This window comes from Alligator mississippiensis, chromosome 10, assembly GCF_030867095.1.
Source record: "Alligator mississippiensis isolate rAllMis1 chromosome 10, rAllMis1, whole genome shotgun sequence".
Taxonomy (NCBI): domain Eukaryota; kingdom Metazoa; phylum Chordata; order Crocodylia; family Alligatoridae; genus Alligator; species Alligator mississippiensis.
The window spans coordinates 35,556,013-35,571,415 of record NC_081833.1 but is presented as its reverse complement, the minus strand read 5'-3'; the positions used below and the strand labels follow the sequence as shown (position 1 = coordinate 35,571,415).

The following is a 15,403-nucleotide window of genomic DNA, read 5'->3' as shown; positions in this document are numbered from 1 at the left end:
CACCTGAGCTCCTCCTTCCTGAATACCTTCATGCATAACAATGCTTTTCATATCATCCCTAGCAATTTTTCTTTAATTCAACCTTTGATTCTTGTAATAAATTTTCCCACTTGATATTCCACACACAATGCTCTAGCACAGGGGTTAGCAACCCCCGGCACGCATGCCAAGCGTGGCACAAGAGGCCATTTTCCTTGGCACGCATTGGGGCCAGAGAGGCAGCAGCTGTTTGTAGCATCCCGGCTGCAGCCAGCCCAGGTTCTGGGTAGCTGTTGACAGCCAGGAGCCCGGGCTGCTCACAGCAGACAGCAGGGATGTTGCAAGCCCTGCTGGGAGCAGCCTGGACTCCGTGACTATCAGCAGCTACCCAGAGCTGGGGCCAGCTGCAGCCGGGAGGCTACAAACAGCTGCTGCCTCCCCGCTCCCTGCCCCAACAGGTGTGGTGCTGGCACCTGCTGCCTTCCCGGAGCCCAGGGCTGGGAGGGCAGCAGCTGTTTGTAGCCTCCCGACTGCAGCCGGCCCCAAGGCATTGTGGGGGTTTTCACCACTCTGGCCAAAATACGTTGCCTACCCCTGCTCTAGCACAATTAAAAAAAAAAAAAAAAATCAGACTGTTTCCATAATTTCTAACATCAGATACTGTATTTCCAGTTCTAGGCTATAGTTTTCAATGACAAGAGAAATATAAGTTAGTCAACTAAGCAAATACATAAGAAATCCAGGTTAACAGTGGCTGTGGTCTTAATTTTGACACAATTCATACTCAGAATGGCATTTTCTATATCAGCATTTTTATGGGTCACCCTAACAGTTAGGTTTGCCATATACATAACCTTCTCCATAAGAGGATTTACAAAGTTTTAAATTCCCTTCTGCTAAATTTGGATTTGACTGTGTAGGCCAAGTGCAGTTTATCACCTGGCATTCATCAGGTCCCTACAAAGCATGAATTATTACTGAAATATGAAAGAAAGCAATGGACTTGTCAAATTTTGTACTGCAGAGGTTCTCAAACTGTGGTCCATGGACCATCACTAGTCCCCGAGCTCCAGTCAGGTGGTCCGCAGAAAGGTTGCAGAACAATTGAGAATATCTGTACTTGTAAGGTAAGGTTACCAATATTAAAATATGAGTCGTGTGCTTTGATTTGTAGAACAAAAAAACAAGTTTATTAAGTGGTCTGCTAAGACTCTCAGCAATTTTCATGTGGTCCACGAAAAAAAAAGTTTGAAAACCACTGTTGTACTGTATTATCTTTCCTGCTGGAATGTTTACAATGATGTGATCTGCAACATATGGTAGTGCATTTAATACACTGGACTGAAAAGTAAAACATGGAATTGCAGCATTTATCAATCTGCATTTTGCTTTCCAATAGAAAATAATGTTAGGCGATCCAAACAAAGCCAACTCTGTGACTCAGACCTATCCTATCATAGTGTGACTATGGGTGATTCTAGATTTATAGATCTTTCTCCTGGCTCCTGTAGGCAATTATCCCTAGGATAATTCTAGTATTTCCATAACAGGATTTTGTTAGTTCACTGAGGAAAAGTAGTAAACAACCACTGTAGATCTTAAAGCTCAGTAGATATTGCCCCCATTTTAAAATGGGGAAACAGATCCAGGGATGTAACATGACTCTTCCCAGGTCACAGTGCAGGTCAGCAGCAGAGCTGGCAATAGTTCAATTGCATTTACTTTGACTGAATAAGGGAGCCTAGGGAATCAAACACGTTGATGTGACCCTGGTGGTACAGATCTGTTAAACAAAGCTCAGGGTTGGTACAGAAGACCCCAGTGGGCATTGTGCTGCTGTCTTTCCACTCAGCATGTGTGTAACATCTAGCACAGGACTCCTGACACCATATAAATTCATCATAAGTAAATAAGAGCCACACTGTCCCCCCAGGTTGATCTGAGCTCTGCTAAGGATCACTCACCTGCTGGTAGGGAGTTGGAATGAGCCTCCATTTTGTACCCAAAAACTGGTTTAATCTCTCTCCCAATTCTCTGGTAGGCCCAGTAAAAGGTACCGCCAAACAAACCTTGCTTTCCCAGTGCTGGGTGTTTGTACCACACATCCTAGAGGCATTCAGTTTCCCTCCATGACCTCTCAGCTCACTAAGAGAGGGCATTGTGCACAGTTGACCAGGCTGTACCAGTGCACCTAGACAATGCCAGGGCCAAGGCCAGGGCCAGGCCTGCTCAGGAGCTCCAAGGCAGGCCCCTGAGGAGAAGCTCTCTGCTGTGATTGCACTTACCAGGCTAGGCTCGCGGACTACAATCTCTCGCACCTCCAGGAAGCTGAAGCTGCTCTGCACCTGGAAAGAGAGACTCAGTCACCAGCAGGCAACTTCCACCTTATGCTTCCCACTTCCTGCCTCAGAGGGGCTGCATCCCACATCATACCATGGTGTCATCATCACCTGCAGCCCAAGTCCTGGCACCCAGGAGCAGGCAGCAGCTTGCTCTGGCCAGGGGAGCAGCAGAGACAGTGAATCCCTATGAACCCTGCTCCCAGTGTGCACACCTTGTCTTTCTTCCAGACACCTCAGACAGAATATCCTAACTCCAGCCCGCCCCAGTGCATACACTCAGCCCAAGCTGGCACCCCACAGCACGGGCCCGGCCCCTTGCATCCACACATGGACCCCCTTGTCCAGCCTTCCTCAGCTTGAACTTTGCCCCTACCTCTCAGCCTCATTCTCCTGCCTCATAGCCCAGGTCTCCCCCACAAGCTTTATCCTGAATCCACGCTCTATGCCAAAGGCAACTGCTACCTTTACAGCATTAAGAGTGCATTGAAGACCCAGATCTGGCTCCCAGCGGACCCGAGCACTCGTCATTCCAGCTACAGGCAATGGGTCTGATGAGTGGTTGGCCAGACCAGAAATACCAAAGTAGCAGGGCTGCAGCTCCAGCTTCACTCTTGTGTGCCTGGCAATGTTTCACATGTATGAGCACACAGGTACTCGTGGGCATACCTATTCACACGCGGGTATACACAAACATAAGCTCTCCTATGTGGTCACAGATGCAGAGTCTGCCCAAAGCCACTTTGTGAATGTGCAATGACAGATTCTGCCAGCAACTCCTCCTTTATCTATTCCCCTTAGAAATGGAATAAACCAGAATTTTGTGGGGAACTGTCAGAGAAAGCAACTGTGTCAGTGTCTCAGGCTGGAAGAGAACATGCTGCACAGCTCCACAGCTAGCATCCATTTCCTCACAAGAGAGAGGTATATCAGACAATGGCAGAACCACAGTCAGAATCACAAGGTTTCTGAACAGTGAAGCTCCAAAGAGCTTTCATGATCTGCCTTAGCACCTAACCAGAAGCACTTCTCTCTTCACAAGACTGAACTGGGTTTATTTAGTTTGGAGAAAAGAAGACTGAGAGGGGATCTGATAGCAGTCTTTAACTATCTGAAGGGGGGTTCCAAAGAGGACGGAGCACACTGTTCTGAGTAGGAGCAATGGTCTCAAGTTGCAGCAAGGGAGGTCTAGGTTGGATATTAGGAAAAACTCTCACTTAGGAGGGTGGTGAAGGACTGGAACAAGTTACCCAAAGAGGGGTGGAATCTCCATCCTTGGAGGTTTTTAAGGTCCAGCTTGACAAAGCCCTGGGAGGTCGCTCCACGTGAGGTCCCTTCCAACCCAAATTTTCTATGATTCTGTGAAGCAGCTTGGTGTCTATCTCACCCCAAAGCCTTATCTGAATCTAGGAATTAATTGATCACCCAGTCCCCTGAGGAGCGTGAGGCAGCAGGTGTTTCCGGGGTCGGTCCAAGGCTAATTGGTGTCCTAGGTGAACTGTGTACCTCGGCACCCCACCACTTCCAGTACAGAGGAAAACAAGAAGTCTAGAATGAACTTCTACATGTACTTATTTGATATTCAAAATGAACAATAAAACAACAAAAACTATTTTTTTTTATTGATTGTTTCACACTTTTCATTAACCCTAACACAATTATAACAGCTGGCCAGGGCTGTTATTTAGAATGATGTTCCTGTTATTTTGTTCTGCATATAATTTTGGTAACCCCCAAATTTTGGTGCCCTAGGCAACTGCCTAGTTTGCCTAATGGTTGAACCAGCTCTGGGTGTTTCCTGAGCTTGCCTACACCATCTGACTCCACCCAAAATGCACTGGTAGTTACTCTTTTTCTTAAGAGGGCTATAGGAGAAAAGGTGGCTGCCAGTACTCCCTCCCACTCCTTCTTCCCCTTCTCCCCTCCCCAGCTACACCACAGCAGCAGCTTGCCTCATTCTGAATGGCATTAATCATGCCCTGCCCTGCTGAGTGCTCTAGCTGGCATGTTCCAAGCCCAGACCTATGTCAATGAAGATGCTCCAGAGGCATCTCCAAGAGTCAGGCACAGAGATCAAAGTATCGAGAGCAAGTGCAGAGGGATGCCCCTTCATCACCAGAATTTCATCACCAGTATAATTCTGGGTTTGAAGCATGTGTAACGTAGTGAGTGGGAAAGGGACAGCTCAGGGACAGCCTGGCCAGGATAAGTTATCACCCTGATTCACACGTATGCCTAAAATTGCTTGGGTAGGAAGCACTGGCTCAGTGCACCAGGAGCTGCTCATTAAATTTACCAGGATGTTGGGAAGTGCAGGAGGAAATGAGGGTCTGGGACAGAAAAGATTCTACAGGGAAGAGCCAAGCTCAATCTGATGTTCACTTCGCCGTGCTGCCACTTCAGCTGCTGTTAAAGCCAAATCCCAGGGAAGTCATGAGTCCAGGCTGTATATATGCACCAACTGTATGTATCCTAAGTGGCTTCTCCCAACATTTTGGCCATATCAGTCTGGCAAGAGTAGGAGTGGACTTTATCTTGGAAAATTAATATCTAAATCTCTTCCTCACTTTTCAGAAGGAGTTAACACCCCCATGCCTCCATAACCACCCCACAGGCTGTGCCCTAGAGATGGCTTTTCTTCTCTTTTGTTCTTAAAGTTTGGGAGAAGCATAATGCTATTGCATGGTGAATAGCAAAACTTGTTGTTAGTGACCAATCCAGAACAATATAAAAAGCACTTACCCTGATTGGGAGTATTACTTGCAGCACATATGCCCTCCAAGGGGTTAGGACCTGCACAGAAGAGAAATCAGAATCACATCTGGGATCAAGAGGAAAAATCCAGTCCATCTTCAGACTAACAGACAGGAGCTGGATTTAAGAACTTGTAATAGTGTCCATTATTAGTTGCAACTTTTTTAGTGGCTCCTAAATGTTACCTGACAGGCTGAAAAAAATGGCCAGGTGATGCATTTCTGAGGATGGAGCAGGTAAGCATGTAATTAAACTATACTGCAGCTATACTATACTGCCCCTCCTCAAGCGCAGCACAGTGCAGAAACCCCAGATTGGAAATAATGGGTTCAGACTCATACTCATCAAATCACACAGTGTGCGCCAAATAGTCTTTTCTGCGTACAATCATCTATTGATTTCATCATCTAATCACTGTTTTTGGTCTGTTGTGCCACTTTTGTCCTTGCACATGAAACTGCAGAGTGTTGCATTCCTGAAGGAGCAGGGAAGTAGGTGATTAAACAGCAATTTTTGCCATTCTGCGAATCCAGGGCACTGAAAACATGAGACTGGGGATTGTGACAGGCTCCAGCTCTACTTACTATGGCACTGGCATCCACATGGCCAGCTGGGTCCAGTGACAAAAGAATCTGGGTTTAAAGGAAGCCCAGAAGCAGAGCTGGAGGAGAAACATGTGGAAGCACTGACAGCGGAGCTGGACACTCTCCCCATGGTCGGAAGGGACCTGGCACATATGTGCAGGGCCAGCACTCCCAGAGGGGCAGTGCATACCCATCCTGCCACAAGAGCATCTGGGGAGTATCTGGACACATACCATATAGCCAGCAGGAAGCCTGTCGCTCTCCCCAGGGTTAAGTTCCCCAAAAAAACTCAGAGGGCCCAGGACACTGAGGATTCAACCAAGTGCCACACAGCTGGCAGGCCAGGTGGCCCAGACCCAACACCACTCTCTGGAATCTATAACAACCCTCGCAGGAATACGCAAGTCAGCTGCGGTGGGGAAAGGGCAGCCCAGTGGATACTGCTGAAGCTTGCCAAGGGGAGAACCTGGCATAGGACACCCCTGGCACTGCACATCCCAGCTGAGTGTCTGCAGATCCAGAGTGCCCTGGCAGGGGATTAGCAGAAATGTGAGCATTGTGCAGGCATGGAGGGACATGTCTTGCAGCATTACAGTACCTGAACAGGCAGAACCCAGACCAGAAAGCATGGCCGGCAAGGGGCATTGCTAATTTAAGAATCTGTGGAAGAAGGGTGCACCCAGCACAGAGACATCCACACACTAAAGGAAAGTGCTCGGCATCATTGTCTTGCCCCCACACCATCCAAGCTATTTTAGTTGAATTGTCATTATCTAGTAATTTTCACAAGCATACAGGACTGCAGCCAGAGCCCCTGCAAATGCCATCAGTCCTTAACACAGGAGAGAGCCCTATCACTGAAGCTGAGTACCATCCAGAACGATCTTAAACACCCAAGTGGAAAGGGGTGGAGCGTAGGGGAGGAGAAGCCTCATGGAAGACATGCCAGCAGAGCTGCCCTGGGTCCTATGGGAACCACTAAGAGCCACCTCTGTAGGTAAAACCCAGTAAAACCACCTCTGTTTTACATCTGTAGGTAAAACCCAGTAAAACCACCTCTGTTTTACCTCTGTAGGTAAAACCCAGTAAAACAACCTCTGTTTTACCTCTGTAGGTAAAACCCAGTAAAACAACAAGTTGTGGCAGGAAAATAGACCCAGGTGCAATGTAGCCCAGGAAGTGGGGCACACCCACCAGCTGGTATGGTGCTCATGAACCCGTCACACTGATGCACATGCCAGAAAAACAAGGTGAACGGTGGTTACCAACAACCATGAATCACGGACCAATTGGCCATGGACAAGATGGGGGCCAAGAGGCCAGATGAGACCTGGCAGCAGACACAGGAGATGATCCTCCAGCTGTTACAGGAGCTCACGGAGGCAAAGTCCTGGGAGATGGAGGCCCATGGAGCCTTGTTCTCCCAGCAGCTAGCCAGGGAGACTTGGCAGAGCAGCTAGCCTGGGCCCAAGTGACTGGAGGTGAGGGTTTCCATATGCCCAGGATGGTCAAAGAGGATGACCCTGAAGCCTACCTAGAATCATTTGAATGCCTGGCCACAGCAGCAGGCCAAGATATGGACTGGTGGGCCACTTAGATGGGGCCACTCCTAATGGGCCTGGCCCAAGCTGCGTACTGCACGCTCTCACACGCAGAGGCCTTGGACTATCAAACAGTCAAAGACACCATACTGTACCAACTGGAGATATCCCCGGAGCATTACAGGAAACAGTTCTGAGGCAAACAGATCAAAGAGCATTGGCAGCCCTGGATGTTGGCACAAATGTGGGGGTGAGGTGTCTGAAGCCTGCTGAGAGGATGCCCAAGTCAGAGGGTGCACTCTTACAGCCGTGATGGACACTGGATGAGCACTAGTGCTATACGAGGCTTCGGACAGAGCTTCAGACCTGGAGAAGCTTGGGACACTTTGGGGTCTGAAGCAGCATGTCCGGGTCGAAGCACTGGCCTCATTAGGCTTCCCGAAGTGGTTCAGAGCTTCCAAATCACTTTGGAGCTGCCTCGGAGATTCGGCCATAGGGTATAACAGGGAAACAATAAAATATCTATAACTTTGTTGTTTTTTGTCTGATTTGGATTAAATTTTCAGGGGTGTTAGACTGCAAAGAGCATGAAGCCTACAAAGTTTCAGGAAGATCAGTGCAGGGGTTTGGAGGGAACTGCACCCCAAATTCTTGAAAGCAAAACTCATGTCACATCTAGGCATTACAACATAGGGGGGTTAAAACTTCAGGGGTGATAGCCTATGCTGAGGCCACAAAACCTGCCAAGTTTCAAGAAGATTGGTGCGGGGGGCTGGGGGGAACTGCATCTCAAGCTGTGGACAAGCAAAACTCATGCCATGGGTGACAGTGTGTGTATTAAGGTGCAGCGGGGTGACAGCTGCAGGGATAGTGGCCCCTGCTGTGGTGCCTGCCAGCTGTCAAGGAGATCGGTGCAGGGGGGTTCTGAGGCCCTGCACCCCTAGTTGCTGACAGGCAAAACTCATGCCATGGGTGCTTGTGGGACTGATTGTGTCTGTCTTGGGGCATGGGAGACGCTACTGCAGGCCTGGCTGCTAAGCTACTGTGGTACCAGTTACCAATCAATCATGATTCACTCAGGGACCAGCTCAATACACAGGACCTAGCTAATGTAGCCAGTTAATTGCCCTCAATTGGCACCTACAAAACCAGACAAAGGAGAGGAAAGAATCAATACAGACAATCAACTGCCCCAAGACAGACAACGTCAGTCCCACAAGCACCCACGGCATGAGTTTTGTCAGCAGCTAAGGGTGCAGAGCCCCAGAACCCCCCTGCTCCTTGACAGCTGGCAGGCATCGTGGCCTCAGCAGGGGCCACCATCCCTGCAGCTGTCACCCTGCTGTGCCTTAACACACACAGTGTCACCCATGTCACGAGTTTTGCTTGTCCGCAGCTTGAGGTGCAGTTCCCCCCAAACCCCAGCACCGATCTTCTTGAAACTTGTCAAGCTTTGTGGCCTCAGTAAGAGCTACCACCCTGGCCGTTTTGATGCCCCTGTGGTGTAACATACAGACGTGACAGGAGTTTGGCTTTCAAGAATTTAGGGTACAGTTCCCCCAAACCGCTTGCACTGATCTTCTTGAAACTTGGCAGGTTTCCTGCTGTCAGCAGAGGCTACCATCCCTGCATGTTTCATCCAAATCAGACAAAAAACAATAAAGTTACAGATATTTAATTGATTCCCCCATTATACCCTATGGCCGGATCTCCAAGGCGGCTCCAAAGCTTTGGACCCGCTTCGGCCAGATCGAGGCAGAAACCCAGTCCGGAGCTCTGGATCAGATCACTGCCATCTGAAGCGGCCGGATCTGAAGCTGGATCAGATCTCTGCAACTCGCACAGGCCTAATGAGCACAGACCCTAATCCATGCAACTGCCTTACCCAAACAGGCCGGCACTCCAACCACAGGCAAAACACTGGTCTGCATGCATAGCAGCCAGCAGACTTATGAGCAAAACCAATTGCCGGTGATTGTCCTGGGTAGGACTTAGGAAATGCCTATCAGAATCTCACGTGACCGCCCCGCCCCACTCCCCTCGGCCATACCTAGCAGAGGAGCTGCAGACCACCCTCACAGGGACTACCAAGGACAAAGACACAGGAATAGTAAACATTCACTGGAGGACACAGACGGCCCACCCCTGGAGGATGTGGGGGACCCCCCAACCTGGAGGATATCATTGGTTCCTGACCATTTCAGGTGGACCAGCTTAACAACCCCACATTCTGGCATGCCTGTGATGAAGGTCTAGTGCTCTGTAATGATGAGTTGCTACACCAAACCCAGGCCACCCAGGTCCCATATTTTGAGGTAAGAAATGACCTCTTGAATCGTATTGCTAAAGGGAAAGGGCCAGAACAGAAGATAGACTAGTTACTGGTGCCACAATGGTACAGGGCCCTCCTAGTCAGATTGGCACATGATGGGTCCATGGGCAGCCACCTGGCCAGGGATAAAACAGGCCCACCTGTTGCAGCAGTTCTTTTGGCCAGGGGTCTATAAGGAAGTCCAGCGCTACTATCAAATGTGCCTAGTATGCCAGGTGTCCACAACTGATACACCCACTGTAGCTCCCATGGTCCCCACACCCATTGTAGAAAAGCCATTTAAGCAGATCACTATGGATATTGTGGGCCCCTTCCTGAAGAGCAGTATGGTTTATCAGTATGTACTGGTAATAATGGACTAAGCCAGTCATTTCCCAGAAGCCATACCACTCCACTCAATGACGACCCCAAAGATCACAGACGAGCTGCTTAAATGGATAGCAAGGGTGGGGATACCTAATGAAATTCTGACAGACCAAGGCACAAATTTTACGGCCAGGGTAATGAGGGGAGTCTGCAAGGTTCTCCAAGTGAAGCACCTCAAAACATCAGTTTATCATCCCCAGACTGACAGGTTGGTTTAGCGATTCAACTGCACCTTAAAGCTGATGTTAAGGAAATATATACAGGGGGACCCCAAGAAGTGGGACCAGAAGCTGGTAGCCTCGATGTTTACTATCCAAGATTTCATAGATTTCATAGACATTAGGGCTGGAAGGGACCTCGGAAGATCATCGAGTCCAGCCCCCCGCCCAAAGGGCAGGACGTCAGCTGGGGTCATAGGATCCCAGCAAGATAAGCATCCAGTTTCATCTTGAAGGTGTTCAATGAAGGCGCTTGAACAACCTCCGGCGGCAGGCTGTTCCAGACCTTGGGGGCTCGGACAGTAAAGAAATTCTTCCTTATGTCCAGCCTGAAACGATCTTGTAGTAGTTTGTGACCATTCGTCCTCGTCATCCCTTGGGGCGCTCTGGTGAACAAACGTTCCCCTAGATGCTGGTGATCACCCCGATAAACTTGTAGGTGGCCATCAGATCACCCCTGAGCCTGCGCTTTTCCAGGCTAAAGAGCCCCAGGGCTCTCAGCCTGTCATCGTAGGGTCTGCTTCCCTGACCCCTGATCATGCGCGTGGCTCTTCTCTGGACTCTCTCAAGCTTCTCCACATCCTTTTTGAATTGTGGAGCCCAAAACTGGACGCAGTACTCCAGCTGCGGCCTCACTAAGGCCGAGTACAGGGGGAGAATGACATCCCGGGATTTGCTTGAGAAGCATCTATGGATGCAAGCCAGCGTTTTGGTCGCTTTACTAGCCGCAGCATCGCATTGCAGGCTCATGTTCATCTTGTGGTCAATGATGACCCCCAAGTCTCTTTCTTCCATAGTGCTAACCAACATAGCACTGCCGAGCCTATAAGGATGCTGCGGGTTTTCCTTCCCAAGGTGGAGAACCTTGCATTTATCAGCGTTGAACACCATCAGTTTCTCATCCGCCCACTTGCTGAGCCTGTCCAGGTCAGCCTGGATCACCCGCCTGTCTTCTGGCGTGGATGCTTTGCCCCAAAGTTTGGTGTCATCGGCGAACTTGGCCAGTCCGCTTCTGACTCCAGTGTCCACATCGTTAATGAAGATGTTGAACAGTATGGGTCCAAGGACAGAGCCCTGGGGGACCCCACTGGTCACAGGACACCACGATGAGTGACTTCCATCAATTACTACCCTCTGGGTCCGACCCCGGAGCCAATTTTCCAGCCACTGGATCGTGGGGGACCCAAGGCGACAATTGGCCAGTTTCTCCAAGAGACGATCATGGGACACCAGATCGAAGGCTTTTTTGAAGTCAAGATATATGACATCAATCTCATCTCCCTTGTCCAGGTGATAGGTCACCTGGTCGTAGAAGGAAATGAGATTGGTCAAGCAAGACCTACCCGCAACAAACCCGTGCTGGCTATCCCTTAAGATGTTGGCGTCGGCCAGTCCATTAAGGATGGCCTCCTTAATAAACTTTTCTAAGATCTTCCCCAGGATAGAAGTCAGGCTGATGGGCCTATAGTTAGCCGGATCCACTTTCCTCCCTTTCTTGAAGATAGGCACCACGTTGGCCTTCTTCCAGTCTTCGGGCACTACACCAGAGCGCCAAGAGTTTTCAAAGATCCGCGCTAGAGGCTGGGCTATGATGCTCGCCAGCTCCTTGAGTACCCTGGGGTGAAGATTGTCAGGGCCGGCTGACTTGAAGGTATCCAGCTTCTCAAGATGTTCCTTCACAAAGTCAGCATTAATGGAGGGCAGGGGATCACCCTCACCCGGACTTCCCGGCCCTGTAGCAGGCACGGGCGTCCCATGGGGTTGATGAAAGACCGACGCAAAGTACCTATTTAATAGGTTGGCTTTTTCCTGGGCGTCAGTTGTCAGTTGCCCCATCTGGTTCAGCAGGGGTCCAACGTTGCCCCTGCTTTTCCTCCGGCTCCCCACATATCTGAAAAAGGACTTTTTATTGTCCTTGATGCTCAAAGCTAGCTGGAGTTCAGTTGCAGCCTTGGCTTCCCTGGTCTGCTCCCTACAGGACCGGACCAGTGCAGAATAATCCTCCTTGGAGGTGACTCCCATCCTCCATCCTTTGTAGGCCTTTCTTTTTAGCCTCAGGAGGTCTGCTAGGTCCCTGGAGAGCCAGGGGGGCTGCTGTGCCTTCTTGCTGCCTTTCCTCCGAGATGGAATAGACTTAGTTTGTGCATTGAGGATTGCTCCCTTGAGGAGCAACCACTCTTCTTGAACTCTCCTCTCCCTGTGGTCACAGTCCCTTAGGGCCTCACTGACAAGCCTCCTGAGCTTGTCAAAGTCGGCTTTCCTGAAGTCAAGGACTTGCGTGTTGCTGACCGACTTGCCAGCTTTTCGGCGGATGGTGAAGGTGATCAGCTCGTGGTCGCTGTCACCCAGCTTCCCATCGATCACTAGGTCGCCGACTAGGTCCTCCCCAGTAGCCAGCACCAGGTCGAGCAGCGCTTTGCCTCTCGTTGGCCCATAGACTTCTTGAGTCAGGTAGAGGTCATCCACGCACGAGAGGAAGCTCTGTGACCGCTCAGATTTTGCTGAGCGATCCTCCCACGAGATTTCTGGGTAATTGAAGTCACCCATGACAACCATGGTCCTGGAGCAAGCTGCCTCAGCCAGTTCCTGGGCAAACTCCTGGTCTAGCTCAGGACTTTGGGTGGGAGGTCTGTAATAGACTCCCACCATTGTGTCCCCTGTGCCGTGTTCCCCACGGATTTTAACCCAGAGGGTTTCCAGCCGTCCACCCTGGTCACCAATATCAGCTTGCAGGGACGCGTAGCTTTCCTTAACATAGAGAGCTACACCCCCGCCCCTTTTCTCTACACGATCCCTCCTGTACAGGGTATAGCCATCTATCCCCGTGGTCCAGTCATGGGTGGAGTCCCACCAGGTCTCCGTGATCCCTATGACATCGTAATTGTTTGCACTGAGCAGGAGGATGAGCTCCTCCTGCTTATTCCCCAAGCTCCTGGCATTAGTGTACAGGCAGGCAAGTGCCCCCTGGGGGGCTCCTTCCTTGCCCACAGGTTTTACCAGGGCTGGGGCTGGGGCGGGCTCCCTTGAGTGCCATGATCCGCTGGCTTTGCAAGGATTGCTCAGCGGGCCAGCAGTGGCGGTCGTGCCTCCGTCCCCCAGCGGGCTTAGTTTAAAGCCCGGTGGAGCAGGTCAGCCAGTCTGGCTGAGAAGAGCCTCCTCCCTAGGGAAGAGAGGTGGAGACCATCTCTTCCCAGCAGCTCGCTGCCTCTCTCTCGCCAAACAGCGGGCTGTGGTCATGAAAGCCAAAGCCTTCCTGACGACACCAGCGCCGCAGTCTTTGGTTGACCACATAGATCCTCCTGTCCCTTCTCAGCCCATAGCCTGAGACTGGGAGGATCGATGAGAACACCACCTGTGCCCCCAGACCCTTAAGCCCCGCTCCCAAATCCCTGTAGCGCCTCATGACCTGGCTGGGAGTGCTCTGAGCCGTGTCATTGGTGCCCACATGAATAAGGAGCATGGGATAGCGGTCTGTGGGTTTGAGGAGCTTGGGGATCCTCTCCGCAATGTCCCGGATGCGGGCCCCTGGGAAGCAGCAGACTTGCCGGGCTAAGGGGTCAGGGTGGCAGATTGGCCCCTCCGTCCCCCTCAGGAGGGAGTCTCCCACAACAAACACCTTACGTTTTGTCTTGGGGAGAGCAGGGGCGGGAGTTGCAGTTGGGCCCATGTTGCCTGTGGGGGCCGGCAACTCAGCAGGCTCTGCTGGGGCAGCAAGAGGTGCATACCTGTTGCTCAGTTGTGGCGGGGGTGGGGCCTTGGTGCGGCGGGCCTTAGGGCCCTTGACCACCTTGGTCCATGCCCCTGGCTGGACACAGCAAGAGGTCCCAGAGTCCTCCTCTGGCCTGGAGGGAGACTGTGATCTCAAGATGCCTCTCAATTCCCTTCCCTCTCTCCTCAAGGGCCTCTCAATTCTCCATGGGGTTTTCACCTTTTGAGCTTACTTATGAGTATCAGCCATGGGGCCTGCTCGATATAGTACAGGAGTGCTGGGAGCAGCAGGATCAAACTATCTCTGTGTCAGAGTCCCATCTTGTATACTGCAGAGTTTAACCAACCCTTTGTTTTACAGACTGATGCCTCAGGAACTGCAGTGGAGGCAGTCTTAACACAGGGAAAAGAATCTGAGCAGCAACTGATAACCTATGCTAGTTGTAAGTTGCTCCCTCATGAACGCTGGTACTCCACCATTGAGTAGGAATGTCTGGCCATAAAATGGGCAGTGGAGCTATTCTGGTATTACTTGTTGGGTCGGCCATTCACACTGGTTAAAATAGTCAGCAGAAACTGACAATGCCTGGATCATGCGGTGGGCATTAGCTCTGCAACCCTTTTGCTTTACAGTACACCACCAGCCCGGAAAGAAGCATGTGGCGGTGGGTTTCCTTTCCTGCTGAGATGAAGAGGGGGAAGTACTGAGCATTCATGTACATCCAAGTCACGACCTCGAGTCTAGAGGAGACCAACTGGTCAGAGGCAGCCTAGGCATCAATCAGGCAGGGAGTATGTGACAGGCACCATCCCTACTCACCATAGTGCCAGCATTGACATGGCTGGGGCTGGTCTGCAAGTGAGCTGATGGCTGGCACCACGTGACTGGAAGAAGCTCCAACAATTGGTCCAGTGCCCGAAGGCTCTGGGCTTAAAGGAAACCCAGAAGCAGAGCCAGGGGAGAAACATGGAAGCACCAGCAGTGGAGCTGGATGCTTTCCCTGTGGCCAGAAGGGACCCAGAGCATCTTTGCTGGGCCAGCATAACCAGAGGGGCAGCACGTGCCCGTCCCACCACCAGTGTCCAAGAAGGATCCAGACACATGCCATATAGCCAGCAGGAAGCCAGTCACTCTCCCCAAGGCTAAGTTCCCTGGAAAAAACCTGAAAGCCTGGATCACCTGTGGGCACAGTGGATTCATCAGGTGTCAGCCTGATTGTCAAAGCTGGCGGGCCAAGTGGCTCAAACCCAACACCACTCTCCAACACCTGCAATGACCCCTGCAAGATGAAATGCAGGTCAACTGGGGCAGGGAGAGGGTGGCCTAGTGGGCACTGTCAGAGCCTGACAATGGGAGAACCCAGCACAGGAGCCCACTGGCACCACACATCCTGGCTTAGTGTCCACAGACCCGCAGCATCCCAGCAGGGGACTGGTGGAACTGTGAGCATTGTGTAGGCATGGAAGGATGCATCCTGCAGCATTACAGTACCTGGCCAGGCAGAACCCAGACCGGGGTAGGGGAGGGGGAGAGCTGGCTCCTTGCTGCCATGTGCACTGCAGGGGAGCTGGGAGAGATTTC

At 51.1% G+C, this 15,403-nt stretch overlaps 1 protein-coding gene across 1 annotated transcript in view; it reads right to left on the bottom strand.

Annotated features, from left to right (window-relative positions):
- The window catches only part of CARMIL2 (capping protein regulator and myosin 1 linker 2), a 129,212-nt gene that overhangs the window by 107,104 nt on the left and 6,705 nt on the right, over nucleotides 1-15,403 (bottom strand). The window contains exons 3-4 of the mRNA XM_059713291.1: nucleotides 5,061-5,111; nucleotides 2,265-2,324 (exon numbers count right to left, since the gene is read on the bottom strand). Of these exons, the coding sequence (XP_059569274.1) occupies nucleotides 2,265-2,324; nucleotides 5,061-5,111 (111 nt within the window). The remainder of the gene's footprint in view (nucleotides 1-2,264; nucleotides 2,325-5,060; nucleotides 5,112-15,403) is intronic.